Source organism: Myotis nattereri (genome assembly GCF_964212035.1).
Source record: "Myotis nattereri genome assembly, chromosome: 17".
Taxonomy (NCBI): domain Eukaryota; kingdom Metazoa; phylum Chordata; class Mammalia; order Chiroptera; family Vespertilionidae; genus Myotis; species Myotis nattereri.
The window spans coordinates 46,452,515-46,472,099 of NC_138092.1; the positions used below are offsets into that span (position 1 = coordinate 46,452,515).

At 43.1% G+C, this 19,585-nt stretch overlaps 1 protein-coding gene across 1 annotated transcript; it reads right to left on the bottom strand.

The window, feature by feature from the left end:
• Positions 1-244: 244 nt before the first annotated feature.
• Positions 245-19,180, bottom strand: MCM4 (minichromosome maintenance complex component 4; the record flags this gene model as incomplete). The annotated part of the gene is made up of 16 exons (XM_081111514.1): positions 245-1,038; positions 1,696-1,829; positions 1,981-2,209; positions 3,218-3,425; positions 4,436-4,563; positions 4,962-5,327; positions 7,118-7,377; positions 10,853-10,973; positions 13,605-13,825; positions 16,007-16,145; positions 16,890-16,985; positions 17,067-17,162; positions 17,551-17,652; positions 17,740-17,903; positions 18,609-18,773; positions 19,114-19,180. 16 exons carry the CDS (start codon positions 19,178-19,180, stop codon positions 946-948), a joined length of 2,589 nt encoding a protein of 862 aa, XP_080967640.1. The 3' UTR covers positions 245-945.
• Positions 19,181-19,585: the final 405 nt, after the last annotated feature.

Sequence of the window (19,585 nt, forward strand, 5' to 3'; positions counted from 1 at the left end):
GCAGTTTGACAATCTGTTTGAGGCAGCTCTGCCTCTGTATCTATTATTGTTCAAAAGTTTATAATGGTCTCTATTATCCATGAATGAGTGAGATCATGTGGTATTTTTCCTTCATTGACTGGCTTATTTCACTTAGCATAATGCTCTCCAGTTCCATCCATGACGTTGCAAATGGTAAGAGTTCCTTCCTTTTTAGAGCAAAAAGTTTTTCTTAGTTAAAAATAATGCCAGATAAGCAATTATTACTTAAGTCTATCATTTATTTAGGAAAAAGTTTTACACATTAGGATAAAGTAGTAAAGAAGTTAACCAAGAACCTAATTCTTTTTTCTTTTTTTAAAAATATATTTTATTGATTTCTTATAGAGAGGATGGGAGAAGGATAGGGAGTTAGAAACATCAATGAGAGAGAAACATCTATCAGCGCCTCCTGCACACTCCCCACTGGGGATGTGCCCGCAACCAAGGTACATGCCCCTGACCGGAATCAACCTGGGATCCCCCATTCCGCAGGCCGACGCTCCATCCACTGAGCCAAACCGGCTAGGGCAAGGCTCTGATCTTTTATTACCTCACTCAGAATGATATGCCCTGGCTAAATCTTATCTCATACTACAAAAACCTTAAGCATGTGGATGACTGCCTTTTACAATGTCTAGCATCAAAACCATGACCCAGACTGCCATCTTTAAAAGACGGCAGTTCAAGTAAATAATTTCTATTGCAACCTGGCATAGTATTTTTCGCTTAAAAGAGTTAGAAAAAATGAAAACACATTTCTCTACAAAAATTGAACCCAGGTTAGAAAAATGTTATGGAGCCAAGTAATGACTTTAAGAGTATATTTGCAGTAATGGCAGCAGTGGCAGCTGACTGGCCCATATGCCACACACATATGCAAGCAAGTGCAGACAAGCAGAACACACAGCACTGCTCACAAAGACTTCAGAGCAGACGAACAGTTTTTCCAGTTACTGTCAAGAAGTCATCATCAGCCAAGGCACGCAATGCTTCTTCAAACATATCTTTGGTAATTGCCTTTGGGAAAAAGGAGAGAAACAAATATTTTACACATATCAAGTACTCCTTTACCTCTTATAGAGATAGCTTGGCATCTGTCATTAACTACTCAACTATGCCCCCAACTAGCAGTGCAGCCATAGATAATAAATACATAAGTCAAGGGGTATTATTATAGCAGGCAAAGGCTGGTTTTAGCCATCAGAGTTTTTTTCACTAAACAACTCAAAATAAATTTGATAGTTATTACTACTTAAAATAGCAAAAAACTGCAAACATCCTGACTGTGCAACAACTGATTAAGTAAATGATGAAATGTGTATGTAAAAGAATGATACCAACCAGTATGATTAATATTATGAAATCTATTTGCCTTCACAGATGGTGTTAATTTGTTAATTAAAAAAGAAACAGCAAGTTACAAAGCAGCATAATCAACTATGTTCATTTTTTAAAAAGACCACATGTGAATATATACACATGGAAAAATTATAAAAGCAGCAAAGAAAATTTGTGATTATTTCCTGATGATGGGTTTATGGGTGATATTCCTTTTCTCCATTATCCTTCACATTTACTACTTAATAAATGAAGGAAAAAATAAGAAAAAGAACTGAAAGTCAATAATAAGATAAAAAAACTCTATTACACATAAAAACACATATGAACACTTACTATGTCAGATTGTCCTCGAATATCTTCAAAAAGTTGCTGGTATTTTAGAGCTGGTGTTTTCCCTTTAGATAAAATAAGTTTTCTCAATGCTTCAGCTAACTCTTCTTTCCGTTTACGAGAAGTGGCACTCATTCCTAATTTAAAAAAAATTAATGAAAATATTTCTTCTACAAGAAAGTGAAATGTCTCAAATTTCCATTAAGGTTAGGGGATAGTGGCTGAAAGCTAAAATAATATCAATTACATAATTTTCACGTGCTTTTATGTTTAATGCAAATAACAAACCTGTGGTAAGAATAGATATGTCCACAATGCCGGTCCGGGGGTCAGTGGCAGACTGCTTTAGAGCCTCGCGATGCAGGCGCTTTGCCTCTTCCACATCAATTGCTTCAACTTTGTTTGAAAACCGTACTTTAGCATGGGCTTCTGCTAAGCGAATCAAAGATTCCAGCTGCCGAGGGTATGCAGAGACCATTCCTCGGCTACTCCCAATCTTCCTCATGTCTACATAAGCCTAGGGTAGACAGAAAAAAATGCCAAAATTCCTTGGTAACAATGACCTTAGTTTTGTGGTTGAGCTTGAAACATTTAGGATTCCATTAAATAAACGAAACTGCTGCCAGGCTGTGTGCAGGTACTGAGGGGAATGAAAAGTGAGATCAAGCTTTGCGCCTCCAAGCACAAGAAGGTGGTGTCGGACGTGATTTTGGAGAACGGGAGTGAAAGTACGAGGCCCAGTACTCAAAGGACTAAGGGGTAGGCTGCAGTCAGAGCAGAAGACAATCAGGATGCCTATCTGTACAAGCTCCTCAGGCACTGACTCCAATTTATATCCTTGCTGAGGACCCATTTAATAAGGCACACAAAAGGTTACTGGGATAATGCTACAAATGTAAGTTGTATTAAACTTATATATAGATGACATAATTTTATTTCTTTTTGAGCAACTCTCAAGAATAATATGAACGGGCCCTAGCTGGACTGTCTTAGGGGACAGAGCATCAGCCTACAGACTGAAGGGTCCCAGGTTCGATTCTAGTCAAGGGCATGTACCGGCTGCGGTTTGATGCCCAGCCCTGGTCAGGGAGCATGCAGGAGGCAACCAATTGATGTGTCTCTGTCTCTCCCCTTCCTTTCCACTCTCTCTAAAAATCAATGGAAAAATACCCTCAGGTGAGGATTAACAACAACAACAACAACCAAACAAACAAGAATAATACAAATGGAAAATTAATATTATCTTCAACTTTTGAATATTTGGGGAGCTTCATTCGGATGCAAAGCCCATAAAAATCCTCTATGACAATGACTGAATAACCTAATGTGTCATCATGCACTGCTGCCTATGTAAGCGATACTGAAAAATGAACATAAAATATTTTATTTTTTAGAAATAAGAAAATGGAAGCTCAGAGAAACTGGATTACTTGTCCAGAGTTACAAAGTCACTAAGTAGAATGACCTACACTTCAACTCCTATATTCTGATCTTAAATCCACTATACTTCATGGACCTGTGTTACCTCGATGAGAGCTTGGCTGGCTTCCTGGCTCAGCCGAGGCATGACCATGCTGTGAGCGTAAGCAATGTAATCCTTTAGCACTGCCATGTCCATGAACTCCTCCTCCATTTGCTCCTCACTCTGGTAGTAAAGAGCGACAAGGTGGTGAGCCAGACGCCTGTCATAGGCTTCATCCTGAGGGTCCAGCATGAGGAAGATCAAATCAAACCTGAGAAAATATTGTAAAAGCAACGTGTTCATAGTTGGGACACCAACTATCTACAAGCATAATTTAAAAATCCCTCTTGGGTCACCTAGGCATGTACAGTGAACATGGCATTTACTCAGGCGTCTGAGGATTCTCCCCAAGACCCTTCTATCCAGGTCGCCTACCGAGCCTTCAGATCAATCCAATTCACCCTGCTCTGTTCCCATCCAAGTGACTGTTCGCCTGGCCAGAAACAGCTGATTCAAAGAATTAAAGATTTCCCTGAGGGAAATGTTACTATAATTTTAAAGATTGGAATATACAAATAAAAACACATTCAGCTGCTTAGAGAAAAAATAACTATTTGGTTAAAAAGTCAATTAAAATGCAAAATAATTTTATGGAACACATGAATATTTGTAGTAGTGGATTGAGCAAAAGTGGAAATTCTATGGTTATGCTTTTAAAAATTTAACTTTTCAGAAAGTTATCTACTACGTGAAGCTATTCTCTGTAGAACAGAGTATAGTGTTTGATTCTCAATACTGGCTTTAGGAATGAGATAAGAATAGTGGGCCAGCACCGGTTTGGCTCAGTGGATAGAGCGTCGGCCTGCGGACTGAAGGGTCCCGGGTTTGATTCCGGTCAAGGACATGTGCCTTGATTGGGGGCACATCCCCAGTGGGACATGTGCAGGAGGCAGCTGATCGATGTTTCTAACTCTCTATTCCTCTCCCTTCCTCTCTGTAAAAAAGAATAGTGGGTGAAGGGCTTCTGAAATAGATGCCAAGGTGAAATGTCCTAATTGCTTCAAAAAACAAATGAATATTAAGGTGCTGCCCATAGCTGAGTAAAGAAACACAGTCCTTGCAATGAAAACCCTTCACCAACCAAATTTGAAAATTTTTGCATTCAAGAGTTTGTGATATTAGCAGTTGTTGAATATTCATATTTCCTTTCCTTAATCCCACCCTGAAAATTCTACAAATAAGCAAAGAACAAACATCTCTTAAATAAAAATGTTTTCATACCTTGATAATAACGTGTGAGGTAGCTGGATATTTTCAATGGTAGTTTTTTTAGGATTCCATTGAGACTCAATAGGATTTGCTGCTGCCAGGATAGAAGTGCGTGCATTAAGCTGACAAATAATCCCAGCCTATCAGAGAAAACAGTGCAGTTAGATGTTTCACTTGAATGATGGCTGAAACTGTGAGAGACATCTTTTCCTGGCATGGCCTCTACCATGTCTCCAATGTCACCAGGAGCCACACCACCTTGTAAAGGTGACTCCAGTGGTCCCATTTGGGACAACACCCTGTCCTTGGATTCATATAAAGCACTGAGTTTTAGGTAACTGTATATACTATAACTGCATCTTTCTCCAAAACTAAATCCTTTGCATGAGCTGTAGGACAAAATTAAAATACATTATTTCATAAAGAGGATCCTGTAAAAAATACTCAAGAGATTTAGCTGCAATCTAATAGTAAAAGTATTTACCAGTTTCCTACATTTCAAATGTGTCCACATTTATGGGTGGAGAATGTGACGTACCTTTGCAATGGAAAGGGTCTGCTGTTCCATGACTTCATGCAATACTGATCTTGTGCTTTCATTCATCTTGTCAAACTCATCAATACAGCAGATGCCGTTATCACTGAGGACAAGGGCACCAGTCTGCAGCACAAGCTGCCTCGTCTCGGGGTCTTTCATTACGTATGCAGTGAGACCGACAGCACTGGAGCCCTTTCCAGATGTGTACTGGCCCCTGGGGACCAGGTTGTACACATACTGCAGTAGCTGGGACTTGCTGGTCCCAGGATCACCGCACAGGAGAATGTTGATCTCAGCACGAAATTTGCCCCTTCCTGTGTGACTAAAATCCTTTCTTGTTCCACCAAAGAGCTGAAGCAAGATCCCCTAAACAAAGAAACATGTTTCAACATTCATTTACTGTAGAATAACTGAGACATAGTGCCGGGAGCCGGTCCATCCTTGCTGCTTGACAGTCACTACAGGGAAGAAACATTTGCACAGCATATGTTTCAAGGGACCTGGCGTATATGGCATACTGTTCTTAATATGTTTGCTCACCTTCTTGGCACTATGTGTTTTAACCAAGGTCACCTCTCTGAGAAAGGTTGTTTCCCCAGGTAGGGATTTTCCCCTGAAGTTAGGGAGGGAATAAAACCTCTTAACTAAGTGCCAGCAGGGTAATTAATCACTTTAACTACGAACAATCATGCTTAAGCTACATAATCTTTACTCCCTGGAATGGAGATAAGAAACGCCCTAACCTTTGGAATAGAAATTGATAGGAATGGAATCAACTGGTATAAATACAGATGTAACAAAACAACAGGAGACAGAACCTAGCGAGAGAACATGGCAAAAGATCCTGGACAGAACCTGGCTACAGAACCTGGATAGAACATGGCAAGAGAACCTGACTAGAAGCTGGTGACTGAACCTGGCTGGAGAACCTAGCGAGGGAACATGGCTACAGAACCTGGCTGGAGAACCTAGCAAGAGAACATGGACACCGAACCTGGCTGGAGATCCTAACCAGAACTTGGCTGGAGATCCTGGATAGAACCAGGCGAGAGAACCCAACTATGCTGATGAACTGAACGCTGTCCCCGTGTCATTCATTCCTTCTTTGCCGACTCCGTCCACACCTTGGGGAACCCCTGGACCTGTTGGGGCTGGACCCCAACAATATAGTTTAACCCTTTTTGGTCCAACGTGGAGGCTGACTCGACAGACAAGGCGCTAGGATCAGGTCCAACGTCGAGGCTTGAGGTTGACACCGCAAACCAGTTCAACATTCAATCCCATCAATTAATTTGGACCAGACTGTTTGAATTCCAAAAATAAAACTGGACCGCAAAGGGTTAAATGTTAGAGGTACTTTTCTACTCTATGAATTATAATTTAAGAAATTTAAACAAAGGTATAGAAAAATGAATGTGACACTGCCTTAAGTTATCACTAACCAATTTATACATTAGCACACACCATATCAGAATGGTGGTCGTGTAAATCCCTCTTCTGTGTGCCTTTTCAGAGATATGGTAACATGTAAGTTTGGTGTAGAGAAGCATGTCAAACTCAAAGGTAACACGGGTCAAATGAGGCATGCAGCCTGAGGGCCATGAGTTTGACATGCTTGGTGTAGAGATAAAGAAATGGACAATGATGTTGTGATTCTCCTCAACCTATAACCAGGTCAGGTTGTGAGCTCCTTGCTCTGCCCAACAGGCAGCAGCTCTTATCCTTTATGGTGGGGAGGGGTGGTGGTCATGGGGGAAGAGATGGATGTTTACACCAAGCATGTCAAACTCGTGGCCAGCATGTTTGACATGCTTGCTTTACACTCATTGGTCACAAAGAACGTTTTCTCAACCACAAATTAAAAATCCACCATCACTGCCCTGACCAATGTGGCTCAGGTGGGCACTGTCCCATGTGCCAAAAGACTGCTGGTTCGATTCCGTCAGGGCACATGCCAGGGTGTGGGCTTGGTTCTTGGAGAAGGGCATGAAAGAGGCAGTCAATCGATGTTTTGCTCTCATATTGGTATTTCCCTCTCCTCCCCCCCTCTCTTTTCCCCTCTCATTTATCTAAGTATCTATATATCTATCTATATCTGTATCTATCTATCTATCTATCCACACACACACACATATATTTTAAAACTCCATTGTTACCTTCTTTATATCTTCATGTTCATAAATGCTTGGTGCCAAGGCTGAAGCAAGTCTCTCATAAATGTCTGGTTTTCTGGAAAGTTCCTTAAGCAATTCCACACGCTTTTCTGAAAAAAGTTTCTGCTCTGCTTCTTCATCAAGGCCATGCAGACGTTTTGCATCAGTTTTTCGATAATGAATGACATCAATGTGGGTTTTGTAGACAGACTTCACATTACTCACTCTTGGATTGACTCGAATAGGCACAGCTCGATAGATGCCTGAGGGCACAACCACGAGATATACATACTTTTACCTCCCACTTCCAGGCTCAGGTAAGCAGTGCAGACAGCTGGCCCCAGAGAGGTGAGCTTCCCAGCACTCTGCCTCCCTGGGCCTGCCTGGGTGTAGGTTCAGGATTACACCGTAAAGCTCTCCGCCAAAGGGGACAGGATCACGTTGGAAAGAACACAGGTTTCTGAAAATGGGTTTCATCTGTCACCACTTGTTAGCTCTGTGACCTTGGGCACCTATATGCGCATAACTACACTACATATAATCATTCTTACTGAAATTACTTTGTTTCTAAAACAATGCTTGGCTCATGGCTGTATTCAATAAATAGTATTTTCATTTTCCTTAAGTGGACAATCTGCTTAGTAATTATTTGAACAGAACTAAATACTACTAAAATCCTGTACCAAAAATTTGGAAAGGAAGTTCAAGTCTTTTAAAAATCGCCCACAAATTATTTTAGACAATAAGACAATCTACTGAGTAAAATGTGAAAATACGATTTAGAAAAAATAACTGTATTTTGTTCCTAATAGGACATATTTCTAGGTGAATGGTTGTGCCCCAGCCTGCTTTCTAAAGAATACAACTTATGGACATTAAAAGAAGTAGATGAACAATCAACTCTTCAACCATACTAGTTCATCCATTCTCCAAGAATAAAAATTTCCCAAATCTGATGTTTATCTTTCACAGCTTTCACAACAAAGATCACCTGTCCTTTGTTTATTTAACAGGTCAATGTTATGCAAAGACAGATTAGGGATGGATGACTATGTTTATTATGTTTATGTTTACTATGTTTAAAGCAATACAGTTATCTTTATTGATGTCTAAAATGATTCATCTTCACAGAACAGCAATGATACTTATTTTACATGTCAACAGCATTTTCCACCCCCCCCCCCAATACTTTAACGTGTATCATCACATTAATTCCAATTTCCAATTTAAAATACTGGAGCTTGGCCAAAACCGGTTTGGCTCAGTGGATAGAGCGTCAGCCTGTGGACTGAAAGGTCCCAGGTTCGATTCCGGTCAAGGGCATGTACCTGGGTTGCGGGCACATCCCCAGTAGGAGATGTGCAGGAGGCAGCTGATCAATGTTTCTAACTCTCTATCTCTCTCCCTTCCTCTCTGTAAAAGTTAAATAAAATATATTTAAAAAAAATAAATAAATAAAAATAAAAAATAAAATAAAATACTGGAGCTCGGCTGGTGTGGCTCAGTGTTTGAGCACCAACCTATGAACCAGGAGGTCTTGGTTCGATTCCTGTCAGCGCACATGCCCGGGTTGTGGGCTTGCTCCCCAGTAGGGGGCGTGCAGGAGACAGCCAATCAATGATTCTCTCTTATCAATGATGTTTCTATCTCTTTCCCTCTCCCTTCCTCTCTGAAATCAATAAAAACATATTAAAAACATTTGATTAAATACTTGATAAAGTACTTAATATACTTATTAACATAAAAGTATCTTAATATAATATCAATGGTTTCAGAGCGGTAGGGGGGCGGAACTAGGATTACCTATCCTTTTCACTAAAGATGACACATTCTTTCAATTTTTAACACTACACGTGCTTTACAAACTTAAGATTGCTAGTGACAACTGCTAAACTTCATACTGGGGAAGACACAGGATGAGAAGTCCAGATTCACTGAATGGAACAGATGGACTGACTGCCCAGGACCCTTAGCTGCTCCTTGGATGCAATTTCCACACTGCCTTCATTCAAGAACTATGCCTGCCATAAACACAATTACCCCCACCCCCGAGAGGCCAAGTGCCCACACTGCTATGAAGCATCAAAAGAAACTGACATATTCATTTGGTGCACTGGAGAGTACTCTCTTGGCAGTAATAGAGCATGAGTCCTAGTTTCACAAATTACTTAGGATTTTAGCTACACTGATCAATACTTCTCTGAATCTCAGCTTCCCCATCTCTAAAAATACCATAATGTGACAGAACCTAGACACAGAATCTACACAGAACCTAGAGACAGAAGAACTTCACTGGAGAGAACATGGCAAAAGATCCGGGACAGAAACTGGAGACAGAACCTAGAGACAGAACCTAGCGAGAGAACATGGCTGAAGATCCTAGAGACAGAACCTGGCTACAGAACCTGGATAGAACATGGCAAGAGAACCTGACTAGAACCTGGTGACTGAACCTGGCTGGAGAACCTAGCGAGGGAACATGGCTACAGAACCTGGCTGGAGAACCTAGCAAGAGAACATGGACACAGAACCTGGCTGGAGATCCTGGCTAAGCTGCTGATCAATGAAAAAAAAAAAAAAAAAAATACCATAATGCAACTCCCAGAATGGAAGCAGGGTACTCTGATCCATTTTTTTCTATAATAAATTTTAACCCTTAACTTTGCATTTAGGAAATAAGTAGAATTATTTAAAATTCCAGAGTTTGCCAAAACCGGTTTGGCTCAGTGGATAGAGCGTCGGCCTGCGGACTGAAGGGTCCCGGGTTCGATTCCGGTCAAGGGCATATACCTGGGTTGCGGGCATATCCCCAGTGGGAGATGTGCAGGAGGCAGCTGATCGATGTTTCTCATTCTCTATCTCTCTCCCTTCCTCTCTGTAAAAAACCAATAAAATATATTTAAAAAAAAAATAATAAAAAATAAAATTCCAGAGTTGGTGAGACCTACTTCCTGGAGCTGCTGGCATAGCTCAAATCTTGCCAGTGTCTGAATTTGTTTTCTCAAGATGCCAACACTATCATTCAAGATACTTGCATAGCTCTGGGTTACTGCAAGAGCAGGAAGCAAGTGACTGTAAGGACAATGCACTGATATGTTCTGTCCTGCCAAGTTAAGAAGAAGTGACTAAAGCAGTACACCCATCTCATGATCTTAATGACAGCTGGAGGCAGGACCAAGCCCCATGCCAATTCATGACCAAGTCAAAGGACTGACTGAAAAGTGTGGTTAAAAGTAAGACAGCCCTGGGAGAGTGGCTCAGCTGGCTGGGCGTTCTTCCTGTGCACCAAAAGATTGCTGGTTTGATTCCCCCTAAAAGCATATGCCCAGGTTGGAGGCTTGATCTGTGTGGAAGGCAGCCAATCAACGATGTTTCTCTTTCCCTCTCTCTCTAAAAACAAATCAATTGAGCCCTGGCTGGCGTGGCTAAGTGATTAGAGCATCAGCTGTTGCACCAAAGGGGTCTTGGGTTCGATTCCTGGTCAATGGCCAATGGCATGTACCTGAGTAGTGCCCTCCCCGCCACCGCCCCCTTAAGGGAGAGTGCAGGAGGCAACTAATGGAGGTCTCTCTCACATTGATGTTTTTCTCTCTCCCCCTTCCCTCCCTCCCTCTTTCTGAAAAACAATGAAAAAAATATCCCCAGGTGAGGATTAACAAAAAACAATAAATAAGTCAATGAAAAAAAAAAAAAAAAGCCAAGACAGGCTTATTGCATTAATACAACCTACATTCCTACCTGTAACGTTCACTCTGTCCCCAGGTTGAACCTTGTCAACAAGATCATTGTGAGCAAAAAGGATGACAGTGTGAGGAGTCTGGCCTGCAGGCATATCTTCGGGGGACTCTTGAAGCTTGATCTGAAGAGAGCAGTGAAAACAGTCAGCAAAGGAAGAAAGCGTAAGAATAGCAAGTCTCTGTACCACTTAAGAAAGAAGTACTTTTGATCCCCAGCATCTTTACTTTTTAAAACACTGTCCTTTATTTCAATCTCTAGGTAGTTAGGTTTTTAACAAAGCTTTTAATGTGACATGAACACTTTTTGTGAGAACGTTATTTACTTAAATATTCCATTTGGGGGAACAGGGAGGCAGCAATTGAGGTAATTATTTTTTGCCATTTTAAGGTTTAGTGGGTATCTCTTTGTATAAATGTTTGTCTACATTTCTATTTTTAGAAACTGCTTCTAGATTTCCTGGATGGAAAGGCCTTTCTCAGATCAGGTGACCTCTTGGAAGAGGTTTAAGGATATTAGGGAGGAAGTATGTGCTCTCAATGTAACGAACAGCAAGTTCAGCCATGGCAGGTGTGGCTCAGTTCATTGAGCATCGTCCCATGCACCTAGAAGTCGCCAGTTTGTATGCCCGGGTTTCAGGCTCAATCCCCAGTAGGGGGTGTGCAGGAGGCAGCTGATTGATGTTTTCCTCTCTCCTTTCCTTTCTCTAAATTCAATAAAAACATATTGAAGAAAAAACAAAGAGCATCAAGTGCAAAGGTTTTACAGCAGGCTTGAGCTTGATTGATGATCTATATATATATAAAAGCCTAAGCAACCATCTGACTGTTTGACCAGTAGCTATGATGCACACTGACCACCAGGGGGCAGATGCTCAATGCCCAGGCATGGAAACATGGAACAGACTGATGAATCTCAGAGGGAAGGGGGTAGGGGGGAGGTCGGGAAGAGATTAACCAAAGATCTTATATGCATACTAGAGGCGGGGTGCATGGATTTGTGCACCAGTGGGGTCCCTCGGCCTTGTCTGCAGGGATCAGGCCAAAAGTGGCAGTCCGACATCCCCTGAAGGGTCCTGGATTGTGAGAGGGTGCAGGCCAGGCCGAGGGACCCTACCAGTGCACGAATCCGTGCACCATGCCTCTTGTCTAGGTATAAAGGAATAGCTGAGACACTGTCATCGATGAGGTCTGTGGGTACAAAGGCGTGTTGTGGCTGATGATGGGCCATATAGTCTTGGATATGAGTTTAAGACATTAGGTTTTTTTCTTTTCTTTATTGATTAAGGTATTACATGTGTGTCCTTATCCCCCCACCCACCCCGCATGTTTGTGTCCACTGATTATGCTTTTATATGCATGTATACAAGTCCTTTGGTTGATCTCTGCCCCTTACCCCCACCCTCCCCTACCTTCCCTCTGAGGTTTGTCGGTCTGATCGATGCTTCTCTGAAAGACATTAGGTTTTATTCTAAGTTTGTTTGGGAGTCTTTGAAGCATTCTATGAATATACACTAAAGCTCTTTGAGAGCAGGAGTTCCACCTTTGTATCTCCAGCTCTTTTTTTTTTTTTTTAAATATATTTTATTGATTTTTTACAGAGAGGAAGTGAGAGAGATAGAGAGTTAGAAACATCGATGAGAGAGGAACATCGATCAGCTGCCTCCTGCACATCTCCCACTGGGGATGTGCCCGCAACCCAGGTACATGCCCCTGACCGGAATCGAACCTGGGACCTTTCAGTCCACAAGCCGATGCTCTATCCACTGAGCCAAACCGGTTTCGGCTATATCTCCAGCTCTTAACACCATGCCGGCGTGAGTTGAGGTACATTTGCTCCAATAATTTGTACCAATATTAGATACAATTTACATATTAACTTAATCTTCAATTATTTGATAATTATTTTTCACATTTGTTAATATTTTTCTTACAGACTCCCAATAAGGGAAATTACCTTTTATAGTATTTTGAACACATTCTCCTTACTTAACACTAAAATTATTTAAACATTACAACAAAATAAAACTTAAGTCCTTGTGCACACTTTTACACTATTATAATAGTAAATAATTTTTCTGCATTTCCCCCACTTATTTCTGTCATTTTAAGAACTTCACTTTAAAAATTTCATGATTAAAGAGGTAAAAGGTCAAACTTCCTTTACAATAAAATCTGTGAGAAGAACTTTAGAAAAACTTCTCAACCCATTTTTTTTTTTTTAACCAGTGGAACACTTGCAAAAATGAGTTTTTAACCAAATAACTTTTATGAATCTTAAATATTTTATATAATCTTATTTAAAACACTAAAATTTTTTTATAATCTTTAATAGTTCCCACAGAAACATCTCATGTTACATTTAATAAATAAAAGAGACTAATTTGATCTGTCAACCATTAGAGTTAAGATGTGTATGGTGGAAGGATGCACTCTATCTTTTTTTATAAAGTATTTTATGCCATGAGAATGTGAAATATGTAATGAACTGGTGCTCACTGGCAATAAAGCAAGGACACTGGCATCCCAAAGTAGAAGCCTTCACTGTGCCCCAAGTATCCAGCCCACAACCCCGTAACAAATCGTCCAGTTAGAGAGAAGGAATGAGGTAACTGAACACCATTTAGGAAGCAGGGTTTTAAGGCTTCACAAGTGGAGGAGTTTTTTAGGCTTTTTGAGCATCCAGATCAAAGCAGAAAGAAAAGGCAAACATGCCAAAGGGAGGGCCACCCAGCGCACCCAGGAAGGCCACGTACCATCTGCTTGTCGGAAAACACAGAGCGGTTGTGGATCAGTGCCATGCTGTGGGTGGTGTGGCAGCGCTCACAGACACAGGGCTCGGCGATGCGGCCGCGGTCCATCTCCACCTGGGCTGTGTGGGCGCACACCTGACACTGGAAGAAGGCCTCCTGCATCTCCGGAATGAGCTGGGATGTTCTAATTACCATGCCGCTGATGGCGATGAGTTGGTCGATGTCTGCAAGAAGAAGAGAGAGGTCAGCTTGCCCATTAGCCACTGCCCTCAGTTCCGTCAGCTGTGGTATCTCCCTGGGCTGGATTCCTGCCAAGGCAGGTCTGGGTCTGCTGTCAAGCAGAGGCATCCTGGAGGCGCAGAGGTACCTGGTGATGGCGGGGGTAACAGGTAGGCACTGTGGCCAGGGCATGAACATCTCACTGGCTACCTTCAGATCTGGCCTAGAATGCCCTTCCTGTGTCCAGTCTGCCTTCCTATCAACTCCAACGAACCTCTGGCTCTTTCTTCCTGAGTCCCCTATCCAATAGGCATCTTACCACCTTTTTTTCTCAGCTGCCTCCTGTCTGGCTCCAATTCCAGTTTCAGATGTGAAATTCTACACTTTTGCCTATTTTGTCCCACGGCCTTCCACCTCACTCATTGTGCCATGTGGAATTCCTGCTGTCCCAGTGTATGCACAAAGCATGGACTCTAGAGCCACCCGGCCTGGACCTTGGGGACACATATACCTCAGAGTTGTTGAGGATTAAGAGTCAGTTTATATAATACAAGCCTAAGGAACAGTACCTGACAGAGATAAGCACTATATAACTTAGCCAATCTTCATCATATAAGGCCCTCTAGAGACTACTTCCCACTCTACAATTTGGACCTTCCCCAACTTTTCCCTCAACTAATTCCCACTGCTGGTTCTAAACGAGCTACACTGTCATTTCTAGTCAACAAAGCAGCGTAGCCAGCTATTGCTGGCCTTATAGATTGTCCTATCCCTTAAGCACTTCCAATGTCCCCACCAGAATTCCTATCAGAGATGATTCCAGGTGATTTCATAAAATGGGGGAAAAAAAAATTACAATTCTTCAGTAAATAGTGAAGTCCAACACTTGCTCATGTTTATTGGCTGTCTTATTTTCTTTGACGGAATTTTATGTCTTTTATACTTCTACCTAAAGCAGTGTTCATTAATTGCCAATAGCTTTTACACCTCAACCTTTATACATGGCAAATAATGTTTGTCCTGTTTTTTTTTTTTACTCTGATGGCCACCGTCCAGCTTAGGATCCTGTTGCCCTATATTTGAGCTATTGTTAGTCTCCCAATTGAACCTCAACATACTTTGCACACTGGACCGACCATGACCTTCTCAAGAGTTGTCAATCTTTCTCCTCAATGGCTCCCTATAGACTTTGGAATAAAAATCTCAGTTAAGTTGGAATTCAAAGCTGTTTAGGACCTAAGCTTTCCAACCTCCATGCAAACACTGTGAGCCAAACTCCCTGCTTCAGCCATCACTCACTGTGCACACATGCTTCCCTGTGTCTGGCTACATTCTGCTGTCTAGAGAGAATTCCTTCATGTCTGCTTTCCAAATCCTCGCTATAATCCCAATTTCTATTTCACCTGAGTTCTTCCCACTTGGGCCCAGTGCTTTCCTTCTCTCCCCGAGTGAGACATCTCCCGCACTGTTCTTCAGTTATTCTAACTCTTCTTTCAGTCACTTTCCCAACTAAATTTAATTTTTTAAGCTCTAGGGCAGGGATCATATTCGTACTTGTTTTCTACAGTGATTCTGAGAAAGTGTAAAATTATAGTATTTGGATAAGTTCACCTTAAGATAGAGAACAGTCATATACTCTTTTTATATAATTTCAGTTAAAAAATGGGTTCATAATCATATAGGTTAGCTGAATCTGATATTATTTTATCAATTTGCAACCTACCACCTCCAATTATTTTAAAGTTCCTTGCCCTGACTGGTTTGGCTCGGTGGATAGAGCTTCGACCTATGGACTCAAGGGTTCCAGGTTCGATTCCAGTCAGGGGCATGTACCTGGGTTGCGGGCACATCCCCAGTAGTGGGTGTGCAGGAGGCAGCTGATCGATGTTTCTCTCATTGATGTTTCTAACTCTCTATCCCTCTCCCTTCCTCTCTGTAAAAAATCAATAAATATATAAAAAAAGTAAAGTTCCTTGATAAAATAAGGTTTTGCTTATTTTCATGTAAGGTATTTTCCTATTAAAAATATTACCTTCTGGCCCTGGCTGGGAAGCTCAGTTGGTTAGAGTATTGTCCTGATACACTAAGGCTGAGGGTTCCATCTCCAGTCAGAGCATACAAAGGCCATCCAATAAATGCATAAATAACATCTTTCGCTCTTTCTTTAAAATCAATTAAAAAATTACCTTCTGGATTCAGGTTCCTCATATTCTTAGTCTTCAGTGCGTTGAATGGTCTTACTTGAATCTGATGTTCTAAGACTGAGTCAGGATAACGGTCAAAAAAGATCTCATTGACAGCCATATCGAAAGTTGGGATAACCTCCTATAAAAAATGAGAGGACACTAAGCTGTGTTTGCATTTCCACCTTACGGTTAAACATAAAGCACTTCGTATTAGCAAAGGGTGAAAGCAAAAACACATGGCATGATCCAAAAGCATTATTTTAGTCACACACATACCATTTATAATCGTGGGTTCACTCAATTATCTTACGTCCGCATGCTCTCATTGGGGTTAAATCATATATAAATAGGGCCTTCAGTATGTACTGGCATATTTTAGGCTCTTAATCAGTAACAAAATAAATTTTGAGCACATACTCTTATATCTTACTTATTTCAGTGAAATGATACCAATAAATTAAGCCATAATTATTTTATTCAAATTAGTTAACACTTGTTCCCCATTCTGTAGATGAGGAAATAGCCTTTTGGGGTTAGGGAGCTAAGCAACTTGACCCAGGTTCCATAGCTATTAAGCAGAAAACATCAATATTTAAAACTGAGTCTGCTTGCCTCCAAAGTCTATAGCTACAATCAATATAGTTGACATAGTGCCAATTAAACAATAATGCGTCACTGACAGTAATACACACCCCAATTTCAGAAATGTTAGAGTGTGAGAAGGGCTTATCTTAAAGGATATTAAAGATGGCTTTCTAAGGCAAGTTCTTTTGCCTTGCAGGCATAGTCTATCTGTTACCACCGAGGAAATTCTGCTACTCAGAAACTCTTAAGATATTCTAGATGTTTACGTAATTCATCAATGTCAAAGAAAAATTCTTACCTGTGGGTAGCAGATGAGCTGTCTGTATAGATTTTTGTCAAATGATTTTATGTGTTCACAGTTTACATTTAAAAATGGCTCCCCAATAACATTAATCTACAAGATCAAATGAACAAGTTATAGTCTGATTGTTTTGAAATGCATAATTTGAATTTGTAAGTAAGAACATATAATTACCTCCCCAAGTCGTTGCATGTACAGAGGTTCAGTAATATCTATACCAACATTTTCTTCTTCTTTAGCCAAAGGGTCAATAAAACGCTGAAGAAATCTCTTGATGTGGGGAGAAAAATATTAAGTTTAATGCACTGAGCAAGTATTCAAAATACAAAGTTATGAGTATGTCAATATTACAAAGCAAGAAAATAGCAACAATTCTAAGCTGCATAAAAATCTACCAGCAGGGACTGGCACCAGTGGCTCAGTGGTTGAGCATCCACTGGTGAACCAGAAGTTCATGGCTCAATCCCCAGTGGGGGGAGGGGCAGGCGGGCAGGGGGCAGCTGATCCATGATTCTCTCCCTCTCCCCTTTTCTCTGAAATTAATAAAAATATACTTTAAAAAACCTACCACTAGGTATTATGGCTATTTAAATATAGGTCATTAACACTTTCCCCCAGCATTTTCAGCCTTAAGAATGTGAATTTGAACACAGCTCACCTGAAAATTTTCTTTGCATGTTGCCACATTTACATCTGTTCCCCAAATCACAAGTTTTTGGCCTAGAGACTGCTCACTTGCTACTACATCTTCTGCTGCTGGCTACACAGAAAAATATGACAGAAGTACGTTAATGAACCATGTTATGCCCCCAAACCAAGCTACCAGAAGACTGTGCTGTGTACTCACCCCATCGGAATGCAAATCCACCTGCAGTCCCTTCCTCGCAGACCCCAGGTCGGGTCTCTGCCTCAGCGGTGTGCCCCTCACACCACTCCTTGGGGTTCCCTCCACTCGAGAGCTGGGGGTACCATATGTCAGTGGTGAACTAACGTCAAAGTCAAGGGGAATAGCTATAAAAACAAAACGTGTATGTTCACAATGAAACCCTAGGAGCACATCAAACCAGACAACATAGCATGTTTGCTGTTGCTCTAAGCCAGAGGTTCTCAACCTGTGGGTCGCGACCCTTTGGGGGTCAAACCGCCCTTTCACAGGGGTCGCCTAAGACCATCGGAAAACACATATATAATCACATATTGTTTTTGTGAGTAATCACTATGCTTTAATTATGTTCAATTTGTTACAATGACATTGGGGATCACCACAACATGAGGAGCTGTATTAAAGGGTCGCGGCATTAGGGAGGTTGAGAACCACTGCTCTAAGCCATCTAAATGCAATAGCACACTGGTTGCCTATTGCAACCTCTCCTGGTGAAGATTCCGAGGTCTACGGAATGTCCTATAAAAAGCACCACGCTCCGCCCTGGCCGGTGTCGCTCAGTGGATAGAGCCTCGGCCTGCAGACCGAAAAAGGGTCCCTGGTTCGATTCCGTCAAGGGCACATGCGTGGGTTGCGGGCTCGGTCCAAAGTGCAGGAGGCAGCCGATCAATGATCCCCTCTCATCACTGATGTTTCTACCTCTCTCTTCCTCTCTGAAATCAATAAAATATATAATTTTTTATGTCTCTGCTCACTGAACCCTGCCGCATACCATCCCACGGGAAGCGTCACCGGTGCGTTCGCCACGGGATGGCTGCGGGCCGGGCACCCACCTGACGCCGGCATGGGCGGCGGGCTGGAGAACAGCGCGTCCGGCGCGGCCGGGCTCTGCAGGTCGGCTCCGGGCGACGTGGGCAGGGGCTGCAGCTCCCCCGTGGAGGTCGAGTCCTCGCCCCTGCGTCTCTGCGACGGGGGCGACCTGGCATCCTCGCTCCGGGCTTGTGACATACAAGACAGAAAGGGTGGCCGTCAGTTCTCGCGGCCGGTCTTCCCGGGCGTGCGCAGCTCCCGGGAAGTCCAGTTCCTTACGGCACCAGCGCGGGCCCAGCAGAAGGAAGAGTGAGAACGGCATGTGCAACCGGCCGGCAAGAGAAAAACTCCCGAAAGGGAGGAAAACGGGCGTAAAATCTCTGCCCCCTGGAGCCAGCAGGCCCTGAGCAAACAGCGCCCCGGCCCTCGGCCAAGGCCACGCAGAGGTGGCGGGAAAGGGCCGGAGGGCGGAGCAGGGAGAGGCGGGCGGGGGGCGCGCGGCCGACCCCACTCGCGGGGGAGACTTACGCGTCTGCGCGGGGGTGGCCCTGCGGCGGCTGCCGCGGCGGCTGGGGGTCGACGCCGGGGACGACATGGCGCGCGGAGGACCTCCGCGACACACTCGGGGTCACGCCGCGCCCGATTCTGGCTGCTCCGCCGCCGCACAGACGCTCTCGCAGCGCGCTGCCCGCGTCGCGGGGTTACCGGGAAGAGCCCGCTGCTCCGACGCACGAGGGTCCCGGGCCGCGCTCGGTGGGCTGCGCTCCGAAGCCGCACTCCCACAGCTCACGAGCCTGGCGCCAGGTTTCCCGCCGGCCGCGCAGTCGTCACCGTCGTCCCCGCCTCCCGCGGCGCCTCACCAATCACAGCGGCGCTTCAGCGTGGCTCCGCCTCCGAGAGGCGCCACTGCGCACCGACAGGGGGGACGGAGCTCCTTCCACGGCGCCTCGCAGAAGGCGGGCGCAGGCCTCGCGCGGTGCCCCCCCTCCTTTCAGATGGT